Below are 25353 nucleotides of genomic sequence, written 5' to 3' on the forward strand. Positions count from 1 at the left end.
CGCGTGCGATGCTGACGTCAGACGCAAACTCCCGCAGACCCCGTTCCATCTCGCGAGAGTTTACTTCTCTCGCAAATGAGTTATGGAGGTCGGTGGGAATGGTGGTGGGCTTCCTGTAAACAATAAACAGAGAGCGATGCTACCAAATAAAGGAGGCAGAGGTGAATTCCTTCGAACTCCAAGGAAAGACTCAGAGGTACGAATAGAGAAAAATGTTCATTGTCATCACGGTTTTTCAGAGATAAACAAACGTAGGCCTTTGGATCTGCTGCTGCTGCTTTAGTAACGACAGCTACCTCGATCTAGTTGGACTAACTGACCATTTTAATACCAGAACCGAGAAACTAAGTAATTTAATTAGGCGGCAGCTGTGTGTCGTTTCAGTCATTGGCTTTTAAGTAATTGATGCCGTTTATCATCGGTGTTTCTGATGTTAAACGCTAACTAGCTGGTGTTAGCTAGCTGCTATTAGAGGCCATAACTGCCATGGATCAGACTAACTTCACGTTTTACGCCGTTTTCTACTTTGACATCTAGCATAGCAATCATATCTATGAGGACTAGTGTCCTTTTAACAGGAAACATCTTGGGTAACCTTTGTGTGAAATAGTAAAATATAACGGGATTATTGTTGCATCTATCAGAAACTACTTCCCTAGTTATGTCAGTAAGGTGTGGAGAAGTATGTTTATTTAATTCAGGTGTGTGGCAAAAGGGAAACATCTAAACCAGTGTTTGCCCACCCTTGTCCTCGAGGCACGCTGCCTTGGATGTTTAATTCGTTTCTCTGTTTTAATACATTTGATTCAGACGAGTGCTGTTCAGCAAAAGCCTGTTAATCAGCCATAAAATGAAATCAGGAGTTACGAAGCAGGCAAACAACCTGAAACATGAAGGAAAAAATATTAAGACTAGAGTTTTTCTACGTCTGGTCCTCAAAACCCACTGCACTGCTTGGTTTCGGTTGTTTCCTTTCTGCCACACAGCTGAATTGAAATGAATGAAGTCATTAACACTTAATGCACTTGATGTGATGCTGAGAAGGGAATGCAGTCATGTCAATAAGGTGCACTGGACCAGAGAACCATTAAAACATGAAGAGACTGTCCCGGAGGACCAGGGTTGATGGTGTGGAGTGAGGGTTCTTGTTCTGATCCATCCCCTGAGTGGTGTTGCTGAAAATGATAGATGTTGGATTTAGTGAACACATGAGTGAGATGATTTCAGTATCACAGCTGATAACTTATTGATATCAGTACGGTTCTCCAGCTGCAGTATAGCAGACAGAAGAGCCCTGACAGTGATGGTGAGGGGAGCTGAAAGATTCACTGGAGCATCCATATCCTCTGCCCAGGATCTGTTTCAGATCCGCTTTAGGAACCGGCCTCTGAACATTGTCACACTCTTCTCACAAATACTTTGAACTGTTACCATCGGCTTCGTCAAAAGCAGAACCAGCAATCTGCTGCACAGCTTTCTGCCTCACGCTGAGCTGCTGTTAAGATCATGAACTTTGTATTATCACACATACTTTAAATATTTTTTTTTATCTTGGTGTCTTGTCTGTTGAATTTCTCAAACATCCTTTGACAATCTTTGAAAACACTCTTGTTGTGTGTTATCTGGTACACTATTAAAAAAAGATAATAAACTGATTTCTCTTTGGTAGCCATCCATCAGATTGATGCAAGCTGCTATGTGTTGTTCACAGGGCCTGTCTGAGTTTCCAGATTTTGAGTTTGAGTATTCTGACACAGATAAGTGGGCTGCAGAGCTGTCAGGTGTGTATGTTGTGTTTTTATTCTCTTTTCATGCTAATGCACATCTTAAATTGAAGCACTTTGGTCACTTTGTTTTGTGTTATAGTGCAATGCTAATAAAGATAGATTGATTGATGTTCCAGAAATCTCAATGCATATTTTTTCAGCACTTAAAACTTCACTTTACATACATTTATAGCTTTTTAATTATAATTATTTGCAAATGTTTCAGAGCTTTACAGTTACACCGAAGGACCCGAGTTTGCCCTTAACAGGAAGTGCTTTGAGGAGGAATTCAGAGCTCATGGTGGGTAGTTATTCCTCAAACTACCATTTATAAATTGAAGGTATTTCTATAATGTTGCATTCTCTGTTTGTCTGGACCTCAGTGTCGGATAAGAAGTGGACGGACCTCGATGCCGCTCAGCACAGAGCGCACGCCATGCGTCTGCTGGACGGCCTGGAGGTCATTGGTCGTGAGAAGAGGCTAAAGGTTGCCAGAGCCATCCTCTACATGGCTCAGGGTCGGTGCAAGTTGTTTACATTGTTTGGAATAAAAATATACTCTGGCTGCAACTAGCTATTGTTGTAGTTATCAATTATTATGACGATTAATCAATCAGATAAATTGCCACATTCTGTAAGTTTTTTTATTTACGATCTTAAGCTTATTTTATACAAAATTAGAGATAAAAAAAATGCAAATAATTCAAGAAGAAAAAAACATTTTACTGCCTAAAATACAACAATGTTCCTTTACTGAATGGTTGATTATTTGCAGCAGAGAATTCATCTGCAGCTAAGAAAATGCTTCACCACAGTCATGTGAAAAGCTCATGCCTTTCTGCTTGACTTAGCATTAACACAGAGTAGGACTTATGTGATGATTAATCTTTGAGTTAACTGATTAATAATTGGATAGTAAATGTTGCTTAATAGGAGTTTTTTTTTTAAATTTTATGTTATTTACAGAATTTAAACCAGGTGAAGCTCGGTTCAGATTCATAACTTAAGAAATTCTGGGTATAACATTTTTAGAGGCAAATATATATATTTTTTTATCTTAAATGCGAAATGTGTTTGTTGTTTTTGTGCAGTTTTGACACCATTACTGCCTTGAGTGTGTTTTTCTTTCAGGAGTTGGCTCATTTTGAATTCATGCACACTGTTTAACAATTAATAGATTAATAATTAGTTGACAATAATTTTGATTGATTAATTGGTTAATCACGATTAATCGAATGAATTCAGCCATAGAACATCTGTATTTTTTCTCTACTTCACGTTGGTGTATTTGTTTTTTTCAGGTGCCTTTGCAGACTGCAGCTGTGAGGCGGAGGTTCAGTACTGGATGAGATACAACATATTTCTGCTGCTTGACGTTGGAACCTTCTCTGCTCTGGTGGAACTTCTCAACATGGAGATCGAGTACGAGCAACGACTGTTTAACTAACCTGACCTCCGATAAGCTGAAAATAGAGCCCTGAACGAAAGAAGTCAACGTTTTATACGAGGCTTTGAGTGGACAGATGTTCCGCTGAATGACGGCAATCTGTTTCCTGTTGTTCAGTAACAGCGCTGCCTGCAGCAGTGCGGTAAGAAAGCCGGCCATCTCCCTCGCTGACAGCACCGATCTCAGAGTTCTGCTCAACATCATGTACCTGATGGTGGAGACGATCCAGCAGGACGACCCAGCCGACAAGCCTGAATGGAAAATCATGAAGGAAACCTTCAGAGCTGAACTGGGTAAACATTTTCAGAAGAGGTGCCATCATTTAAAGGTTGTTTGAAAATTTCCCTTGGAAGCTAATTACAACTTGGTGATAAAATCCAGGTTCACCTCTGTTCAACAACGAGCCGATCTCCGTCATGCTCTTTGGAATGGTTACCAAGTTCTGCAGCGGCCATGCCCCACACTTTCCCATGAAGAAGGTGTTGCTGCTGCTGTGGAAGAGCATACTGGTGAGAGAGGAAACCGATCCAGGCTGCTTCTGGTGCGAAGAGATGCGTTGTGCTGGAAAATCCTTCTTTCTCATCTGTTTCAGTTCACGCTGGGAGGGTTTGAGCAGCTTCAGAGCATAAAGGTCTGCAAACGTGAGGAGCTGGGTCTCCCTCCGCTCCCAGAGGACAGCATTCGAGTCATTCGCAGTATGAGGGCAGCGTCTCCTCCGGCGTCGGCGTCCGATCTCATCGAGCAGCAGCAGAAACGAGCTCGCCGAGAGCACAAGGTAGCCACTGCTGCAGCTCCGAAAACGGACTTTAAGCTAAACCATGTAGACCAGAGGTTTCCAAACCGTTTATTCAAAGGTCCACATCTGATTTTCAGATGAGATAAAAGGTCTGGAGCAATTAGTAGTGAACAAATACATTTTTTCTTCAATTTGTTTATGATTACCAAGCAAAAAGAGTGACACTTTAGGGATAGACTTAAAAATTTTATATGTTTTAACTTAATTGCCTGTCATTACTTGTCATTCCTCAACAAACACAAGTCCTTTTTTTTTTCCTAAACCTGGGTGCGATGACCCACTAGCTCACATCATCTCTGTTTTGGTATGACTTGTTGATAATATTACTCATAAAACGTTCTCTTCAGAGTTTTAGTTAGCTCACACATTTATTCTTGTGCTTCATAACCTAGGCACTTTGAGTTTGAGTTTATTGAGCGTAGCGCAATAAAAGAATAAACTAAGTAAATACATTTAAAACAAAAGCTAAAGTATATTTACACATTCAAAGGAGTGGCTAGAAGTATGAACTTATTTTTACACCCCTCTTGCATCTGTAGCATCATTAAATAAGTTACTATTCATGTTGACTTGGTTTTGACAGTCTTTCTCAGTATTTTCTATATCCATATCTATAACTACTGTGCATTCATAATTGCATACCCATTTAAGCAAGCATCATTTTTAACATGTTAAAAAAATTATTTCTAAATGAATATATGGTGGTTTGACTATAATTACTGATTAGTGATCTGGCATTAGGTCCAGCTGAGCCAGTCACATGACACAGTGAGCAATACAAGCTTCCTGGTTTTAAATGATAATGAGTCTAGACTAGTCTTCCTGGATGTTACTGCTGCTTTCTGCAAACGAACGGAGGATCTATAATGACAGACTACATTATCTTCAAACTGCAAAGAACATTATTAATTTATTAATAATTAATAAAGTATTTTTGAATTTGAATTGAATGTTTTGACATTTTTCCAATCAAACAACTTAAGACCATTTGCCAAAAACCTACAGTAAGCTCACTGTTATATTGTCTGTATTGTGTCTCGATGCAGTGTAGTTCAATAGTCTCCTATGAGTGCTTTTTTTCTTTTCTCAGGCGCTGATCAAGCAGGACAACCTGGATGCCTTCAATGAGAAGGATCCCTACAAGGCTGACGACTCTCGTGAGGATGAAGATGATAACGATGACAACGACAACTCTCTGGAGCCAGAGACGTTCCCTCTGGAACGCGACGAGGTGATGCCTCCACCCATTCCTCATCCTCCGTCAGAGAGGGTGTCCTTCCCTAAAGGGTTACCATGGGCTCCCAAAGTCAGGTACAGCATGTCTGTGTTTCGACAGACATTTTAATTCATGTTTATATTTGTTTTACCCTTCAAGTTCGCAGCTTCTACGCTGGGTGGGCATTTCACGAGACAATACTGATGCTATCAATGTTTTTGCTTCAACAGGGAAAAAGATATCGAAAACTTTCTGGAATCCAGTAGAAGTAAATTCATTGGTTACACACTGGGAAGGTGAGTTTGTACAAAAAAAGAAAGGTTTTCATTTAGGCAGAAATGATTAATTGGATTCCTCGTGATCAATTGATTATTGAAATAGTTGTCAACTAATTTATGAATTGATTAATCGTTAACTGGAGTATACAGACTCAAAAAAAGTACATTTTCTGAAAGAGCAACCCACTCAGAGAAGAAATCAATCAAAAATACACACATTTTGGATTTAAAATGAATAAAGCCTTAATTTTCTGTACATATGTTTTACTCAGAACTACTTAAGTGACGTAGTTTTAACTTCACCTAGTTTACATTATGTAAAATAAAATCTCTTATTAATATTATTTAATTATCCAGTTATTAATCAATTACTGTACAAAATGGTATTTTACTGTGTTGTATTGTAGGCAATAAAATGTGTATTTTCTTATTTAAATTAGGAATTTAACTATTTTATTTGCATCTTTTAATGTATTTCTAATATTGTATAAAAACGGATTGTTTACATTAAAACTCTGCAGAATTTGTTTGTCCAGTTAATCAATAGAATAATTGATTACTAAAATAATTTTTAGTTGCAGCCCTCCAGACATAATAAAGCTGTATTTTTGTTCTGCAGTGACACGGATACAGTGGTCGGTTTACCCCGGCCAATTCACGAGAGCATCAAGACGCTGAAGCAGGTACTGCAACATGACGTGTGGTAGATCAGTACGTATGTGGTTAGAGTTGTTCGTTTTCTAACATTTTCTTCCCATTTTTACAGCATAAGTATATTTCTGTAGCAGAGGTACAGATGTCAAAGGAGGAGGAATATCAGAAAACCCCGCTGTCTGTGGTAAGTGGAAGTGAAACTGTAATATATTCTATTATATTGTTAACTTTAACATGTCTGCTTTTCTTTATTTCCTGTGTTCAGGGTGAAGAGGAGGTGGAGATGTGCGCCACCGAGCTGCTTTATCAGGGGATTCTTCCCAGTTTGCCTCAGTACATGGTGAGTGCTTGCTGGTTCAGTTTTACTTCATGTTTAAAGGTAACCTAAATGAGAAGCAAACATCCTTACAAAGGAAAAACAATGAACTTTATTAGCCTTTTAGATAGCTGACAAGTGTCCCTTTAAAAAGTCAATTGTATTTCTATTCATTTTAATTCCTTTTTGCATCTTTTTATTTCTTTTGGGTTCATTTTTAACAAAAGGAAAATGCTAATGCTCTCCTTCCCAGCAGTAACAACTTCCACACTGAACAGTGTTGTTGTTTTGTGCTGTCTTGTAGAGCATCAGTGTGGTGCTTTCACTGATCTGAAGATAACACAAATTTTGAGTTTTCTATTGAGCTGTTCATTCACTCGTCAGACCTGATCAAAATGAAAATCTTTTGACATTTTGACCAATAGCTGTTTCTTTTTTCTTTTCTTGTTTTTGGTGCATTTGTTCCAAACCTGACTTAAGCTGGTATCAAATATTTAGCATAGATTAATAATATCCTTTATTGTCCCACAATGTGGAAAATTTCTGTGCAACAGCAGCAAAGTGACAGGTAGTCAAAACAAGTAGATAAATCATAAAGTAGAATAACGAATAAAATTTTTTAACATAAATACCATGTGGTTATACAAAATAGTGTACTTTAGTTCAGAGAAATATGCAACTCAGTTGGTTAATTTAAAAATGTACAAATGTGCATGTATATTTGAGCATTGTGCTACGTTACTGTTGGATGTGCAGAAAATCTGTTTTGTTTGTCCCACTAATAATTTAAAGTTGTTAGTAAAGGTTTATGGGTTGGACACCAAAGAAAAAATGGGTCGTATGTTTTGTTTGTGGCCACCAGGGGGTGCTGTCAACTCTGTGTTCCCTTTATATTCTAATATTTTTTAGAATGATGGCAGCACAGTATTTGCAGCACAAACTATTAACTTTGTATTGTTTTGATTTGGGGAATATGAAGGAGCTAACTTCACCGCGGTCCTTTACGAACATTACATTTAGGTTAAACTTGGAAATGTAAATGTTTGGTTGGTCATAATTATTATATGTAAGGTTCTGATCATTTAAAGCATGTTAACAGCCACATTTCACCTCCTTGCCTCTCTGATTGTCAGATTGCGTTGCTGAAGATTTTGCTCGCTGCCGCTCCAACATCTAAAGCCAAAACAGACTCCATTAACATCCTGGCAGATGTGCTGCCGGAGGAGATGCCGTAAGTGGACTGAACACTGAAATAACCCGACTTTACTGACAAAGCAAGCAAATATCAGCGGGTTTCTGCAGACATATGGGCACCTAAATTAGTCTCTGACATGATCTGATGACGAGCATCTGTAGGGGCAGACAGAGTGTGGTTGAAAGCAAAGTTAAAGTTAATATGTTAGCTTGAGAGGGGTTCAACCAAACTGGAGTTTTTCTGCTTGCTGCAGGACGACGGTTCTGCAGAGCATGAAACTCGGCGTTGATGTGAATCGCCACAAAGAAATCATTGTTAAAGCCATCTCTGCCATCCTGCTGCTGCTTCTGAAACACTTCAAACTCAACCACATCTACCAGGTGGGAACACCTCAGTTTTGGTTTCTGGCGTGTTTTTGATGTGAGAAACACTCTTTTCATTTTAACAAAAGGACGTTTTTTTTTCTTTTTTTAAATAGTTTGAGTACATGGCTCAGCATTTGGTTTTTGCCAACTGCATCCCGCTCATCCTGAAGTTTTTCAACCAGAACATCATGTCTTACATCACAGCTAAAAACAGGTACTTTTATCTGTCCTTTTAAGATATTAAGCACCAGTCCTGTTGACTGGAAGCTTCTCGGACCAATAAATTATTTCCTTTAATTATTTTTTCTCATCAGCATTTCAGTTCTTGACTTTCCGTACTGTGTGGTCCATGAGCTGCCGGAGTTAACCGCAGAGAGTTTGGTGAGTTTTCTCACTTCAGTCGTAGCTTTAGCAGCTAATTTCAGCAGGATGCTGGCATTTAGTTTCACCCTGAATGATTGCTGTCTCAGGAAGCGGGAGACAACACTCAGTTTTGCTGGAGGAACCTGTTCTCTTGTATTAACCTGCTCCGAATCCTGAACAAATTAACCAAATGGAAACACTCCAGAACAATGGTGAGTCAGCGTCGCACTGAACTCAACAAGATGTGACTTTTACACATGTCTTTACAATCGGCCGTTCTCCTCCAGATGTTAGTAGTTTTTAAGTCAGCTCCCATCCTGAAGAGGGCGCTGAAGGTCAAGCAGGCCATGATGCAGCTTTATGTCCTCAAGCTGCTCAAAGTTCAGACCAAATACTTGGGGCGGCAGTGGAGGAAGAGCAACATGAAGACCATGTCTGCCATCTACCAGAAGGTGCGACATCGTCTCAATGACGACTGGGCTTATGGAAACGGTGAGTGTTCATCTGATTTGAACTAAATTAAAGGTTTTGTTTAGTTTTATTCAAATGTATTAATATATTAACTAGGTTGACGTGTTTTTAATAGATATTTATTTTCTTTTTCTCATAACACTAATTCTTAATTTTCCAGCTGCTCAGTTAGAAGAAAAATAATAATAATTCAGAGTTAGTCAATACATTCCTGAAAGTAATGCTATTCTGTTAATTTTACATATAGTAAATGTTTTTATAGTTTTTGGCAAATTACCATATATCCCCAAAAATGTCAGAAAATGGTTAGATTTCAGAATAAACACAATACAGTTTACACAGTTTACATTAAATGTATTTAATGGTTTCTGTGCCAATACTTTCCTATACAAAACACTATTTCAATTTGGTTGGTTATGTTTTAGTTGCTTTTTTTCCACTTTAAATATTAATATGTTTGATTGTATAGCGCCTATATAAAAGATTCTCCCACAATTATTGCTTTTACAAATCAATCATGATCAACCAAACATCTTTATTGATAAAAAAAAATCACAAAAACATCCCGTAATGTCAAAGTGAAAACTGATTTTTGCTGAATGACATTAAAATATGAACATAAAATAAAGGATTGCGTAAATATTCAGCCTGTTCATGTCAGTATTTTATAGAAGAGCCTTTAGCTGCAATTACTGGAGAGTCTGGTGGGAAGATCTCAGTCAGGCACATCTGGATGCAGCAGTTTTACTCCAGTCTTGTTTTCTAAACTCTTCAAATTCTGTTCTTTTTTTTCCAAATGACTTTTTTAATGTGCTTTTTTTTTTTTTTTTTGCAAAAAAGCCAAATCATTTTGACCTTGATTGCTCTGTAAAATAATTAAAAAGGGGGTAAATACTTTTATAGGAACTGTAATGCTCCCACTGAGTTGTATTGAGCCATGTCACGATAACAAATTTTGCTGGAGGATAAATTATTCCAGAGGTTGTTGCGATAAACAGTAATTTTCAAGTAGTATTATGGTAATGGCATCATAATGCAACAACATTATGATGCCATTACCAATTAGCACCAGAATGATGACTTTTGAGAAAAATGATAAATTATGCAAATGGAAATTATTGAGCTCATTTTAATTTATCATGCAATTAACTGATTTATTGCTTATCGCAACAGGCCTAACCGAGTATAAATCAGACTAAACCTGTTTTGTTTGTGGTGTCAGATCTAGACGCGCGTCCCTGGGACTTCCAGGCCGAGGAGTGCGCCCTGCGGGCGAGCATCGAGCGCTTCAACAGCCGCCGCTACGACAAGAGCCACAGTAACCCAGACTTCCTTCCTGTGGACAACTGCCTGCAGAGCGTCCTGGGGCAGCGAGTCGACCTGCCCGAGGACTTCCAGATGAACTACGACCTCTGGCTGGAGCGCGAGGTCTTTTCCAAGCCCATTTCCTGGGAGGAACTTCTGCAGTGAGGCTCAGCGCTGCGGAGCGTCTTTGTGCTTTTAAATAAACGGTTCCAGTCAGGAGTTCAGAGAAACCTCAGACGGTTTTCTCCCTCATCAAACTCTTAGCGCAGCATTATGTTACATTTTCTGACGGTTGGACTTCCTTCAGAAGTTGGGACCTGCGTGGCTTTGTAGGTTGTTTAAGCCTCCGACCAAGTGCTTTCTGACGTAAGCTTCTGCCTTTTAGGCGTTTAGTGTTAACGTGAATCAACGTAAAAGGGAAACAAATATGATCTTTTTGTATTAAGGTTCCTCAGCTTTTTCCCCCCCACTGCTCCCATTCTATAAATGAATCACTGATAATGGTTCAAACCCTCATTCTTACACTTGCAGGTATTTCTCTGTGTGCCTCTTACCTACTTAACGAGGTCAGTAAATCAACTGGAAGCACTACATGACAATTTATTTTAATTCATGTAATTTAGAGTAACTGTTCTGTGTTAATGCTACAGTTCGATTCAATCAAAAGCAACGGACAGGCACTTATTATTCCAAGTATAAATTCATGCATTCTGTCGTCTGAAGGTTGTTTACTTTTTTAAGATTGTTTTTCATTTGAGCTCTGACTTCCTGCCTCAGCTCTGGGACCATCGATCACCATGGAAACCTGACTGACCCACAGACTGAAGCAGCTTTAAACGTTTATCCTGAACTCATTCGTTACTGTCTGTGAATAAAAAAAACATTCATGGTTTCTGATTTCACTCATTGAACAGCTTATTTGAACTAAAACGGAAAAATACATGTTGTTAAACTTAAATCAACATTTCTTAAATTTTTTTTATTCTTATTTGGTTGTAAGGGTGGTGAAGAAAATATAAATACATGTAAATTGTGTAACCTATTTATCATGACTGTCTTTGTTTTAGATGGACTTAAATAATGTAATAAAATTATGCAATCACTTCATTTTCTCCCATTTATTTTCTAACTGTGACCTAGAGGAATGGAGAATGCAGCCTCTTTTAGTGCTGCATATTTGATGTAAACTGATAAATTTTTCAGCAGCATCGACTCTAGCAGCTGTTCAGACAGACAGAAATACTCATAAAAAAGAAATCCTTATTTAAAAGATTCACATTAAAGGGTAGCCTTATTGTACAAGGAGAAATATAGAATTATTAATTTAATGTTCTGTGCAAATGATGTGTTCCTCTTTTTTGAGTTGTTGTTTAGGCAGGAAGTGGTCCAGATCTGGCAACCCTGAAGCTGTAGAGCAGTGTTTCTCAAAAGTTTTTCAGGCCAAGGACCATTTACCCCATTTAACAAACACTCACGGACCACCTCACTAGAAATTGATCAGCTATAATGATCAGCTTAACATATACAACCGGAAATAAAATTAAGTCTCTAAACGCTCTTATTGTCATGAACAACTCTACTAGGGGCATTTTGAGTTGTTAGTGTCAAAAGTGTGGTTTCTAAGCTTTCCAATTATGTCAAACACATAATTGATTTTACTTTGAGGTAAATAAAAAGAAGTTGTTCTTTACTACTAAGTGTTGTGTGCATTTACAACATTTAGGCCTATTTGTAATTTAGAAGCACAATTAAAGAAAAATAGACTTGATTTGCTTCGGCAGAAACAAAAATCCTCTTCTGCGCCATAGAGCCGTTCAATAATAATCGAATCGCTCATGAACGACAACGATTATGAAAATGATTTAGCTCCATACACATCAATACTCTCTACAGTCAGGTATGACTTGGCTGTTATACTTGTTTTGTTTAGTTAATACCGGTGTTTTAAACTTTTCTTTTGAGTGGCCCGGTTTTAAGCCACTTATCCATTATTATTTTTAGCCAAAATCATTGGTAAGATGTGGCGTCGCACTTTGAGCTGACGTCACGGCAAATAAACATGCAGTACCTTGCCGACCACTAGGGGGAGCAAAGTTTGAGAAAGACTGCTGTAGTAATCAAAGTCAACGGATTCTGTACCATTAAGAAATGCACCCAAACTAACCTTTACACAAGCATACAACAACCTGATCCAGACATGACTTTACTTTGAGCTAAAAAATTTTTTTAGTTTGTAAAGGGAACTGCAGAAGCTTCAATAGTTTTCTTTCTCTAACTGCACTGTATCTCTATGAAACATCTACAAATGTTTCCTGTCACCAGGAGCAGCAGTGGCGCAAAAGGTGGCTATGCAGTGTATGCAACGCATAGGGGCGCTGCACTAGAGGGGGCGCAAAAACGATGTGGGGAATTTATTTTTTATATAGTCAGCATTTTATGTACTTAACAGCTGTTTGTGTATGAAATGATCAATAACAGAGGAACAGCACTGATTAGGCGCCTCCCTCCCATACAGGCAGCTTGGGCAGCGGCTGAGGCGCGTTTTGTTTTCTTTTAAATTTGTAGTAATGCCTCAACAACAGGGAGCTAAAGATGGGGCGCAGAAAAAACTCCGGGGCCCAAAACAGAAAACGGAAGAGGGGGAAGGATAAAGATGTTGGAGAGACGAAGAAAAGCTTTTCAAAGTGGTTGAAAGACAGAAGGTAAGAAATGTCCGTGTATCAGCAAGAGAGTTGTAAATATTCAGGTTAGCTTAAGCTCGCCTACAATGATGATGTTCGCTTCCACCTCAAAAATATGTAGTTGCGGCCCTGGCTGCAGCAAACACAGTTTGACTCTGATAATGTGTCGGATGAATGAGGATGTGACGTCAGCGCAGCAGGTGCAAAGAGCCCATTGGTACATTGATCTTGTAGCCAGAGAAACTGTAATCTGTTTTGGATTCTTTAAACTGGACTGCAAACATTTGTTTTTGTTTTATATTGGCAATAAAAATAAAGGTTTTAGGAGCAGAGCTAATGGTGCATTTGAAATCCATGAAGGCTATGTGTTCCTCTGTTTGATCAATTACTATTTAATAAGAGAGTTAGTTTTAGTTTCACTGAATCAATTAAAAGTAAGTCCTGTAGATTTAATGTTTCTCTATCTTAATAAAGTTTTGTTCATTATTAAAAGAATGTTAAGATGTCCAGAATCAGCTGCAGCTTGTTCTGTTTTAATCTGCGCAAAGAAAAATTAACATTCTTATCTAATATTTTAATTCTTATAATTCTACATAATTATTACTCAGATTTTTATAAACATCCTTTGGACCATGCAAAGCATTTTAGCTGTTTCTCTATAAGATCTATTTTCTATTTCCAGTTATTAAGTTCTTCCAAACTACTATGAGAGCAACTTTAAACACAGCGATCATTTTAATTTGATATTTGTTCAAATCATCTTTCCATTCTCTTACTTTGACTCACTTGCTCCTTGCCTTTCTCCTTATTTCTAAATCACCACATATGCCTACTTACCAAACCTACTACTCAGTTTATTAATTCCTGTAGTTTTCATCATTATTTTTCTTTCTATGAAACTTTAACTGTTTAAAGTTTCCTCATCCTTTTCCTTCTTAAGAAAACTTTCATATTCCCCTTTCTTGTGTTTCACATTCCTGTCTGTTACTTGTTTTCCTTTATGACTTTTGTTCCAGTTTTCAGATATTTTTTTATTTATTATATTCATCTACTTATTCCTGTATTTATTTAGTTAGTGTTTCATTTAGTCATCTATTTATTTGCCAACACACTGTTATCACAATCTTCTGTTTCCTTAATTTCTTGGCTCTTTCTTTAGTTTTTTATTTTATCCTTTAGTTCTATTTTAGTATTTAATTAACCTTTTAACCTGTACTTTACTATCCATTTATTCAGATATTTTGTATTTTATCAAGGACCTGCCCTTCAACACACTCCCAATATTTTCACTGCTGTTAATCTTTTGATTTACATTTACTGTTGAAATATAAAGCAGTAATTCGTTCAATTGTTGCTATGCCGCCATCTGCTGTGTATTCTCCAGTACTGCAGTTATTTTGCTACCATTCCGGACAATTTAAATGAATTCATTTTTAAAAGAAATTAAACGAACACATATTGAAACACTTCTCTCCACTTCCTGCTATTTTTACCCATTTTAAACAATTTAGACCAGTTTGTCAACACCTAGGCTGTTCTAAAAACTGGTTTCTTTTTTATAGTGGATAACAATTAAAAATACCGATTGTGGTAATCCTTTCTTGGACTCTTACGAGTGGAGGATTCTTGCCTCTGCATCCTCAATTGGTTTGCTCCTTCCAAACCCGCTACTTTAAATGAGATAAAATACCTAAAGGTGTTTATACCTCCAATCACACTTCAGTTCCGGAGCTGAAGCGTCTTCACGCAGGACTCCGCCGCCCTTTTTTTTACGGAATGAAACTTTTAAGACGGATTTAAGCGGCTGCTCGCTGGACTCCGCCATCCAATTATCACCACAACAGCATAAAGTTAAAGCCGTTTAGTTTCAGCTGTTAGAGCCCAGGATTCACAGCGTTTCTTACACGGGATTTCTTTTAACGCGAACGCCATCAACTCATTCACGCTTTTCTTTTAAAAGACAAATTACTCTCAGTAAACGGAGTCCCGTCAAGCGTCAGATTCCAGCTGGTAAACCAAATACTAGTCCCGGAAAAAGATCTAAACTCATTCTGAAGAGTTTAGCCGTGCGCACGGTCCTTCTGGATTCGGTCTCACCCGCTGGATTCCTTCAGGATCTTGGGATCCGGCTTCGAAGGACCAAATTAATGTCAGGTTCATCTACCTAAGCATTCTCAAACTGAAAAAGAAGAGAGAGACAAGTGAGTTTTAGATTTACTAGCAAGGAGAACGGACAGCAGCGTGCTTTAGTTACAATCTACCCGCTCTAAAACAGCTCCTCCCAGAGACTTTCTTTTTATTTCCTTAGGGCGGTCCTAGTTACAGAGCCTATTCAGGGGTCTCAAACTCCAGTTCTCGAGGGCCGCAGTCCTGCAACTTTTAGATGTGCCTCTGCTGCACCACACCTGAACAGAATAATTAGGTCATTAAGGCTCTGGAGAACTGATCTACACAAGGAGGAGGTCATCAAGTCATTTCAATCCAGTGTTTTGTACCTGTGGCACATCTAAAAACTGCAGGACTGCGGCCCTCGAGGCCTGGAGTTTGAGACCCCTGGATTTGGTTATCTTGAGTTAATCACATAGCAGCTGCTTCTTCTGTTCTCTTGAGTCACAGGTGTGTTGCACCTGCAAGCTGCTGTAATGTAGAATGCAAAATTCAGAGTTCTTGTTTATTTCCTTCTGTAGAAACGATGCAGGAACTGATGAACCCACAGAACAAGGAGGTGTCTTGTGCATCCGTGTCTCATGTACAGTTCCTCTGTTTCTGGTCCATAAACTTCGACCCTTAATCATCCGTCAGTCATCACTCTTGCTGCAGACCATCTGGTGTCAGCTTCCAGTTTGACCCGTTTAGATGTCTTCCTGCAAACATCTCTCACTAGGCACAAATTCCAAAAGCAAACAAGAGTATTTATATTTGTAATTAATTTAAACGCATCACTATCCCACAAACATCCTGTTTCCAGCAACCCAAAATATCATTTACTGTTAAAAAAAAACCGAGGGTGGCACCCAATACGCCAACGTACTTGAACCGTACATATGCATAAAAATTCTCCCTACTTTCTGACATACTGAAAGTTCCTCTTCCTGGATATGTACCCTGACTGGTTCTTCCCTTTGCTGGACATCTTTGCTTTTTTCCGCCAGCCTGGATTCGATTCTGTCATTTTTAATATTCAGAGATACAATCTGTTTATTTAACTCTTCATTTTCTCTCTCTAGCCACTCGAGTTTTTCTGTTTTTGCTCTTAATTTGTCCGCTGCTATGTTTCTCTGTTTTTTCCGGTCCTCTTCCAGTTTATGTTTAATTCTTAATTTGGCTTCATTATCACATCTTAGTTGGCATATAGTTGCATTTTCTTCCTCCAGGTCCAGATTAATTTTTCTGATTTGTTTTTTGTAAAATGCATTTGATTTTAAAAGTAAGCTATTTTCCTCATGCCAGTTGTGTGTCTTGTCCGTTCTGTTTAGTCTCTCTAGTTTAGTCTTCAGACTTTCTATGGTTTTCTGAAGCTCTTTGTTCTCTTCCTGCAGCTTGCTGCGGTTCTTCTGTAAATTGTTAATTTTTGCCAACACAAAATTATCCTCTTCCATCTTTGCTCTCTGGTTCAGACTGCAAATGAATTTCTCTGTGGAATCTGGCAATACAAAGGCAGCCGCCAGTGATGTCATAGACAGGATGAGTGACATCACTGTGACATCAAAGCACCAAGAAGTCTGTTGGGTGTGGGGGAGGGGGGATGTTTTTTTAAAAAACTTTATTCACAGACACACTGTACAACGACAGAGTGAAACATTTTTTCTGCCTCCAGAAAAAAAACAAATACAGATAAATATATTCAAGATGAAGAAAAAGCTACGGGGCTTCGGTTCCCAACTGTTCATTCAAAGCAGTACAGAGTTCAATTGTTTTAATAGCTATTTTCTGTCTTTGATAGTCTGGATATAAAACTTAAGTTCATTGTAAAATGCAGCAAAGCATGGCTTCCCCTACCTGGAACAATGAATATGATATTTAAATAGTGACAATAGAGGATTTATGAGAAACTCTGAACTGTTGGGCTCTTTGCACCTCAGCTTCCGCGTTCGGGGCAAAGCGGCTCAATCTTTTCCGATCTATTGAAAAAGGCTCTTTACACTGGGCGTCTGCAGGGCTTGTCCAAGGTAACAATTAATGATGAACATCGATCCGAAGCCCCGACAATAAGCTGGAGAAAGGTTTTAACATGTTCGCCTCGTTACACACAGATACGAAGGTGAGTTTTACTTCCTTTAAACTTTGTGGCTAACATTAGCTTTAGCTTATGCTAGACATTTTTCTTGTAAAAATGTGCTATTTAAGTAACATTTTTCATCCATTCTAACGGACAATGTTTTTACCTTGTTTTCAAGTATATTACCTGCGTTTATTGTCGTTAATGTCAGAGACCAAGTAACGGTCTAGGGTACTATAATGTCCCCTCCAGTTCTCCCCGGTTCCTACGCCTACGGCTCTGACTGTAATCCTGGACCTGTGCTTCTGTCTGCTCTGTCCTCTCAACCCTCAGCCGATCACAGTACAGTCACAACGCTCATACTGCTGTTCCTTCCTGTTGAAAGGGAGTTGTTCTCCACCACAGTCGCCCCGTGCTTTAGATGTAGAAATTGTTGGTTAATCAATAATCAGATGGGCTTAATTTATATCCACTAATCAGTTTGTAACAGTGATGAACTAAAATTGTGACTGGATCTGAATCTAAGTATTTTTTGTTCAAATGAATTGAATTGATTTAAACTGAATTTAGACCAAACCAGACAAAAACTGGTTTGGATGAATTTGACCTGGTTGAATTATAAAGTGGACTAAGCTGACAGCAGTGCAGTAAATTCCCTGGTAGATGCTTTGCTGACTTTATATTTGATAAAAACAAAGTGGACATGAACAGCGGATGGCGTTGCTGTCCAAATCCTCTCTGACTGTGGAATAAACTTCACACTGGACTTCAAGCACGGTCGATTCTGTGCCTCCACACTTTTCCTTTAGGTTCTGGGACCTTAATTCCCAAATTAAAGTCAAAATGTATTTTCATCTATAAAGGCAACTGGGCAACTTTATATCCCAAGTATGACGCTCATGATGTTGTCAGATTACTTCACGACTAAGAGTCTTCAGTCAGAGGCTTCATCAAGTTTGCTGTAATGCAGACTGCTACAAGAGATCCTTCCTAACAACCACTTGAAGAACCTTGAATAACATGATATTTAACCATATTTTACTTAATTTTAGGATCAATAATGTATTCTTGAATTCAAATTGAATTTAACTTTGTATGTCTCTTGAGACTCCAGTGGTTGTCTACACCTTCTGAATCTCTCCCAAATTCTTTACTGGGCTTCGTTTCACAATCCTGACAAAACTGTGATTGTCCTAGACAGATGTGCACATTGTCCTACCACACTTTCTTTCTTCCACTCAACTTTCCATTAACACGCTTGCATATAGAGCTTTGTGGCGTACCCTTCAACAGTTTGTCAAGATAATAAAACGTATTACATAAATCAAATATATAAATGAGTTTACTTTTTCTAACTCAAGTATTCAAATAAAACGTTTAGACAATCTTCTAATTTATTTAAACCCCTCCACATGCTGGCTTGCACGCCGAACCTCCCGACAACTTGCAGGTGGCTATTATTAAGTCTAACCCTTTCATGCATAAATTATGATCCTTTGTCTCAGAATTATTTTTCCATTTTTTAAAATTTTTTTCTTAAGGCATTTAAAAGGTAGGAATTGTTTTTGTTCAAATATATATATTTTTTTTATGTGATCAATTGTAATTTTGTCCAAATACACAGTTATTTGAAAAATACATCAGTAGTATTGTTCCTTAGGGGTTATCTGATGTAACAATATTTTTTTTACTTGCAAGGGACCGGGTCGGTTCTCATGCTTTTTTGTCTGTCGGCCATATTGTATTTAACAAAAATAATTTCTTGCATTTGCAGCTGATGGCCAGTAGTTGATGGTATATTTTATGATGCATTAGTGTCCACTTCAGTGGTCTGTGTGCATTTATAACATAAAAATACACAGGAAGCACAAGAAAATGGCTTTTAGATAGCTGTCCACTGTAGTGACCACTATGCATGAAAGGGCTAATAATAGCCACGACTCTTAGTCGTAAAGTAATCCTGACAACATCATGAGCGTCATACTTGGGATATAAAGTTGCCCAGTTGCCTTTAAAGATGAAAATACATTTTAACTTTAATTTGGGAATTAAGGTCCCAGAACCTAAAGGAAAAGTGTGGAGGCACAGAATCGACCGTGCTTGAAGTCCAGTGTGAAGTTTATTCCACAGTCAGTGGCGCAAAAGGTGGCTATGCAGTGTATGCAACGCATAGGGGCGCTGCACTAGAGGGGGCGCAAAAACGATGTGGGGAATTTATTTTTTATATAGTCAGCATTTTATGTACTTAACAGCTGTTTGTGTATGAAATGATCAATAACAGAGGAACAGCACTGATTAGGCGCCTCCCTCCCATACAGGCAGCTTGGGCAGCGGCTGAGGCGCGTTTTGTTTTCTTTTAAATTTGTAGTAATGCCTCAACAACAGGGAGCTAAAGATGGGGCGCAGAAAAAACTCCGGGGCCCAAAACAGAAAACGGAAGAGGGGGAAGGATAAAGATGTTGGAGAGACGAAGAAAAGCTTTTCAAAGTGGTTGAAAGACAGAAGGTAAGAAATGTCCGTGTATCAGCAAGAGACTTGTAAATATTCAGGTTAGCTTAAGCTAGGCTACAATGATGATGTTCGCATCCACCTCAAAAATATGTAGTTGCGGCCCTGAGGAGCAGAATGAACTACCCACCAACAAAGTGTAAACGTTTCGTGTCTCACTCAGGTGTTATGTTTGCATTCGGTTTGGGCCAGAGGAATTTATTATACTGCTACAAACCAACCTCAGCTTAAACTTTAACAAAGGGTTGTTAAGTCAGACGTTAATTTGAGTAAGAGTCAAAAAGGAGGCATGTAGAGATACCAAAAGGCCTAAAGATCCTATAACAACAGAGTTTCTTTAGTCAGAGGCTTCTGTAGAGCCACTGTAGTACTGACCGCTACAGAAAAGGTCTGTGGGCAGATCCTTAACAAAAACAAGCCATCAGCATCTACAACTCTGAAGAAAAGTGTGAGGTACAACACCAAGTAGTTTTATTACTGTTCTTATGTACATTTTTCAGTCAGAGGCTGACTGAAAAATTTACCTTTTGTTCCCAGTACACTTACTTAAGTAGATTTAATTGTGGGAACTTTCAACTTTTACTCCACTACATTCCTACGTGTTGCGTTGCATGCTACATTCACCTCACATTGCATTTTTTCGATTTTTTCTATTAGTTCGAAAGTAATCAATAAGTTCTTTGAGTTAAAAGGTTCAAAGTGTGACTCTCGGCTCCAAGTTATGGAAATGGAATCAGAAAATTAACATATTGTTCACCACTAACCGACTACAAAGTTGAATATACCGTATTTTTAACTGTGGAGTTAAAAACAAACTCGAGCTGAAATACTAGGTGTTTCTAATGCCCCTTTTGGTTTTGCTTTGTGTTAAATAAAAATTTTCATAATCATTTATCTGTCTTTTTTTTAGCACAATGGCATTTAACTCTGATGCACAGAATCAAAAGTCCAGGCGTAAACATTATCACAGAGGATAAACACAATAAAAACATTTATTATCTGCAGCATTGTTCGTTAAAATGACACAACACTATTGATGTATTAAAGAAAATATACATACATACATTGCAAGAGGGAATACATTCGACAAGTACTTTTACTTTCAATACTTTATTTTTAAAAGTAATTACTGACTTTTGCTCAACTAAAAATGTTTATGTGGTACTTTCACTAGGCTACATTTTTGTCTGTTTATTTGTATTTTACAAAGTAAAGTACTTGAGTACTTTATCCACCACTGCTGCCTTCAGAAGTCATAAATAGCAAGCAGGTCTCTTCTCTGTTTGGAGAACATTAGTGACATTCAAATGTTTCAGTCACACCCTCTTCCACTTTGCAACAGACCAATCGTAACACACCTCTGAGTCATTTTTGCAGAAAACGAAACAATGCTTGTGTAACAAAGCGCGCCTTTCCTTCCTCAACACAAACATGGCAGAGCCTCACATTCCTGTCAGCATAAATCACCTCTCTTGTCCGATCTGCACAAACCTTCTCAGGAGTCCCACCACCATCCCCTGTGGACACAACTTCTGCCAGGACTGCATCGAGGGCTGCTGGGGTGCAGAGCAGAGGGACGTCAGCTGCCCTGAATGTTTACAGACGTTCCCCTCCAGACCCTGTTTGATCAGGAACACAACTCTGGCTGAGATGGTAAGAGACACGGAGACGGGTCCGAACAGGAAGAGGAAAGAAGAGGAGTCAGCTGAGGCCCAGCTGAAGAGAGGCCGGAGCAGCGCAGGCATGTCAGGGAACACTCTGTGTTGGCGCCACAACAAACCTCTGGATGTTTACTGCTACACAGACTGGAAGATCATATGTGCTGACTGCGCTGCAGCCAGGCACAGCGGACACACATTTGGGCTGGTGATGAAAGAGCGGGAAAGGAAACAGGTACAGGAAAAACAAGGAGTCACTCAGCTGTTCATTTTAAACTATAGAAACTCTCTGGTGCAAATTTATAACCACAGGCATCATGTATGGTAAGCAGTCATGAATTTAGTTCTGCTGTAAACTAAATTAAAGAAGCAAATTATACGTTTGATTGCACAACTTGTTATTAACAGAATTAACTCCTAAGGTTACTTTATTTAATTACATTTACTTGAGTAACTTTTTTTCTTTTTAATTACATTCAGAAGTAGTTTATTTCACTGTACGTTTTACTTTTACTTGAGTAATATAATGAAATATGCTTATTTGCTGAGCCTCATATGCCATTGGGGATGAAGTGAATATACAATAATCACCATTTACTGTCAATACAATACTACAGTACATTATCGTGTTCTGACATAGTGTTTATACGTTACTGTTTTCATTTCATAAATTGTATATTTAAAAAAAGATTTAGAGATGCTTCTTCTGCTTGAAATTAGTTATTTTGGACCTGTTATTTTTTGCAAAGTATTTTTTCATTTTAACTTTTACAGTTTTAGAATTTGCACATTACATAACATTTTTATCAGTTTGATGACAATTTTTTAATTTTAAATCTGATGTTCTTGAATGCAATTACTTTAAAATATAGTCAAAAAATAACTTTTATTTCAATGAGAAATATAAAAAGATCCTCTGTGGCTGTGCTTAAAGCTGTGGATTGAAAGTTTTTAGATTTGTAAGTGAAATGTGGGTTTGTGGCAGTGTTTGCATGAAATTTGTCTGTTAAGCGCAGCTAAAGGAAGCGCTCACTACCATTTAAAGGGAAAGTCCTGCAGTGTCTTTACAGAACTGGTGAAAGAGAAACTATTTTACTGGTGTAATTTCAGAATGAGCTGAAGATCTTGCAAACCAAACTGAGGGAGACGCTTCAGGAGCAGCAGAAACAGCAGCAGAACATGAAGAAGAAGTTTAACCAAATTGAGGTGAGGAAATCTGGTACTGTTTACAAGTTCTGAGCTTGGAGGGATTTTGATCTTCCTCCGCTGTGTTGAAAACAGAAGGAGGCCAAGAAAACGAAGGACGACTGTGAAACAGTCATAGTTGAAGTCATTGATTGCATTCAGAGACATTGCCTGTCTGTGAGGAAGCTGGTTGAGGATCAGGCGAAGGCAGCAGCAGCTCAGATCAACGTTGCACTTGAGGACCTTGAGATGAAAATAGAGGAGAAGAAGAAGATGCATGATGAGCTCAATCTCCTCGCACAGAGTGACAACAGTGTCGTTTTTCTGCAGGTATGACATTGACATCAGTTCACCTGTATCATGGTTCTGCATCCCCTCTGCAATAAATGTGTTTATTCTTCCAGGAATGGCCCAGTATGCAGAGTCACTGTGAAAAAGTCCTTCTGCTTTCCTGCAATGAGAGCTCAGAGGACCAACGTTCACAATTTGAAGTTACAAAGAGAGCTATAGAGCAGATTGGGAGGAAGCTGGAGGACTTCTGTCACCAACAATTTGCTTCAATCTCTGAAATTTGTATGTGTAACAGCCAATGTGGAAGTATTTTATAAAATCAGTTAATTAAAATCCACACTTTGCACATTTTCGTACTCCCATTTGGGTCTCAACTGCTTCTAAAAACAGCCCAAGTGCTTAAAAAAACCTCTAGCCGTTTTTTTGGCAATTAGTTAATGTGTGGTGTCTGAAAATAAGCCTTTTCAAATACCTCCCTATTATTAAGACACATTCAACGGCCACTGCGCCGTTACTTAGCAACCACAGGCCCTTCCCTAGCAACTCAAACAGAGCCCAGCCCTTCACCTAGCAACCCATGCGGAACTCAGCTGGTTTACCGCTCGCTGTATGTGCTAAGGGCTACTGAAAGAGACAAGTGTTTCGTTGTTGACTTACTATTTAGAAATCCTTTGCTGGTTTCTCAAGAAGCTCTTCTCCTGCTTGTCAACAATGTTCGGTTGTATAATTTGCTTGCAGTCATTTTCATGTGCTAGCAGCTTATTTGCATTTAAAGTGAGAGGAGGCCCTAAAACAGCTCATTCTGAAAGGATCTCAAAATAGGCAGAACTGAGTAGACTAATCACTCATTATATAAGAATGATTTTGTGCAAAAAATATATAATACACAAGTTTTGCATAGCCTATAGACCTATCTTAACCTGTTAAAGGAAACATAGTAAGGTCACCTTTACAAAAATTAAAAATAAAACTTTTTTTTAATGTCAAAGGCAAAGATGATCAGGAGGAACCAGTAAGGGAAAGAAACATGGAGGATCAGCAGCAACAATGGGAATCCAGTGCTGGTTTGTAAAGATTCTGTTTTTTTTGTTGTTGTTGTTTAATGCTGTAAACTTTGTATTGTTTTCCTTCCCATTCATAAATATAGACCACTTTACATTGATTGATCACATAAAGATCCACATCATATATATTGATGTTGTTTAACGTCTCCTCACAGCTTGGACTGGAGAAGGTTGTAAAGAGAACGTGGAGCCTACAACTAGAGAAGACTTTCTGCAGTGTGAGTTTATGTTCAGATCTGAATGTTTCCACCTCTCTTTCTGTCTCTGAAACTCTAATTTTACTCCTTTCCCTCTGGTTACACCAGATGCCTGTGACCTCTCTCTGGACCCCAAAACGGCTCATAAGGACCTGATCATCTCTGCTGAAGACAAAAAGGTGATGAGGTTGTCCGGCGACAGATACCAAACCCCAGCTGCACTTCATCCAGGGAGGTTCATCCATCGATACCAGCTGCTCTGCAGGGAGGGCCTGCAGGCCGAGCGGTGCTACTATGAGGTGGAGTTGAAAGGAGACAAGGCAGAGATCGCCCTCGCATACAAAGGGATAGACAGGAAAAGCAGCATGAAAAAGTCGGCGTTTGGGGCCAATGAAAACTCCTGGAGTCTTGATGTCTCTCAGTCTTACTCTGTGAGCCACAGATTAAATAGCGTCAAGCTCACGCAGGAGCGCAGGGGAAAAAAGATCGGAGTTTATCTTAAATTCAAGGAGGGAACTCTGTCTTTCTACGAGGTGTCAGACAGCATGAAGTTTCTGTACAAGGTAGAGACCCAATTCACAGAGCCGCTGTATCCAGGGTTCTGGCTCGACAATAAATGCTCCATCAGGATCTGTGATTTGAAGCAACACAAGCAGTAGATGTTCACAAAGAGCCAGACATTTCAGATCAAAATGGGATTTCAGCGGCTCAGGCGTTATGCTCTGTGAGTTCATGATGGTTTGACATTTCTTCTTTGTGGATTTTCATTTGCTGTAAAAATAATGCTCTGAATCCAATAATATCACTTACTATTATTTAGCCCATTTTCTGTTTTATTAAAGCTTCTTGTTTTTTATTTTGTTTTCTGGATGGTTTTGTTTGGTGTACATGTAGAATAAGCTTCAGACTTGTCTGAATTACATGACAGAGCAGATGGACAAAGCTGAATGATTTCCTTCAATATCTGTCACAGATCTGGGGTTTTTGGGTTTCATCTGTGTTTGCACTTTGACCATTTTCTTATTTTCTTTAGTCCATTATCTCATATGAATCTTCCTTCCTCTATAATTAGTTGTAGTAGTTCCTTGTCCCCTTGATTACCTCTGTGTGTGTTTGTTGTTCTGCTGAGTTCTCTGTAAGTGTTTATCATTTAATCATTTTCATCTTACGTCTGCCTGTTTGAAGTGTGAGACTTCAATCTAATATCAGATTTAAATGTGCTTTTAACATTATACAATTTCAGTATTTGCAATACTTTTATTCTTTATTTTATTTAATGTCTTGTAAAGCACTTAATCACCTTGTGTAGAAACAAATTCGCCTTTCCTTTATTAAATGTGCCGTCTGAGGAGAGGGCATGAACATTTATCACATCCAT

General features: G+C 38.5%; 2 protein-coding genes across 2 annotated transcripts; both read left to right on the forward strand.

Moving 5' to 3' along the window:
- Positions 1-82: 82 nt before the first annotated feature.
- strip1 (striatin interacting protein 1) lies at positions 83-11279 on the forward strand. The gene is made up of 20 exons (XM_028002406.1): positions 83-196; positions 1712-1781; positions 1993-2067; positions 2150-2284; positions 3068-3188; positions 3331-3506; positions 3595-3722; positions 3806-3988; positions 5100-5320; positions 5456-5521; positions 6123-6186; positions 6270-6341; positions 6423-6497; positions 7607-7704; positions 7922-8048; positions 8147-8247; positions 8348-8414; positions 8504-8608; positions 8684-8888; positions 10090-11279. Exons 1-20 carry the CDS (start codon positions 83-85, stop codon positions 10335-10337), a joined length of 2451 nt encoding a protein of 816 aa, XP_027858207.1. The 3' UTR covers positions 10338-11279.
- Positions 11280-20747: 9468 nt separating this feature from the next.
- On the forward strand, positions 20748-25209 carry LOC114135277 (tripartite motif-containing protein 16-like protein). The gene is made up of 7 exons (XM_028002408.1): positions 20748-21473; positions 22349-22444; positions 22520-22753; positions 22828-22996; positions 23704-23778; positions 23934-23996; positions 24084-25209. The coding sequence occupies exons 1-7, from the start codon at positions 21012-21014 to the stop codon at positions 24632-24634; spliced, it is 1650 nt and encodes a 549-aa protein (XP_027858209.1). The 5' UTR covers positions 20748-21011; the 3' UTR covers positions 24635-25209.
- The last annotated feature ends 144 nt before the right edge of the window (positions 25210-25353 follow it).

The sequence above is a fragment of the Xiphophorus couchianus genome, chromosome 20, assembly GCF_001444195.1.
Source record: "Xiphophorus couchianus chromosome 20, X_couchianus-1.0, whole genome shotgun sequence".
Lineage (NCBI taxonomy): Eukaryota > Metazoa > Chordata > Actinopteri > Cyprinodontiformes > Poeciliidae > Xiphophorus > Xiphophorus couchianus.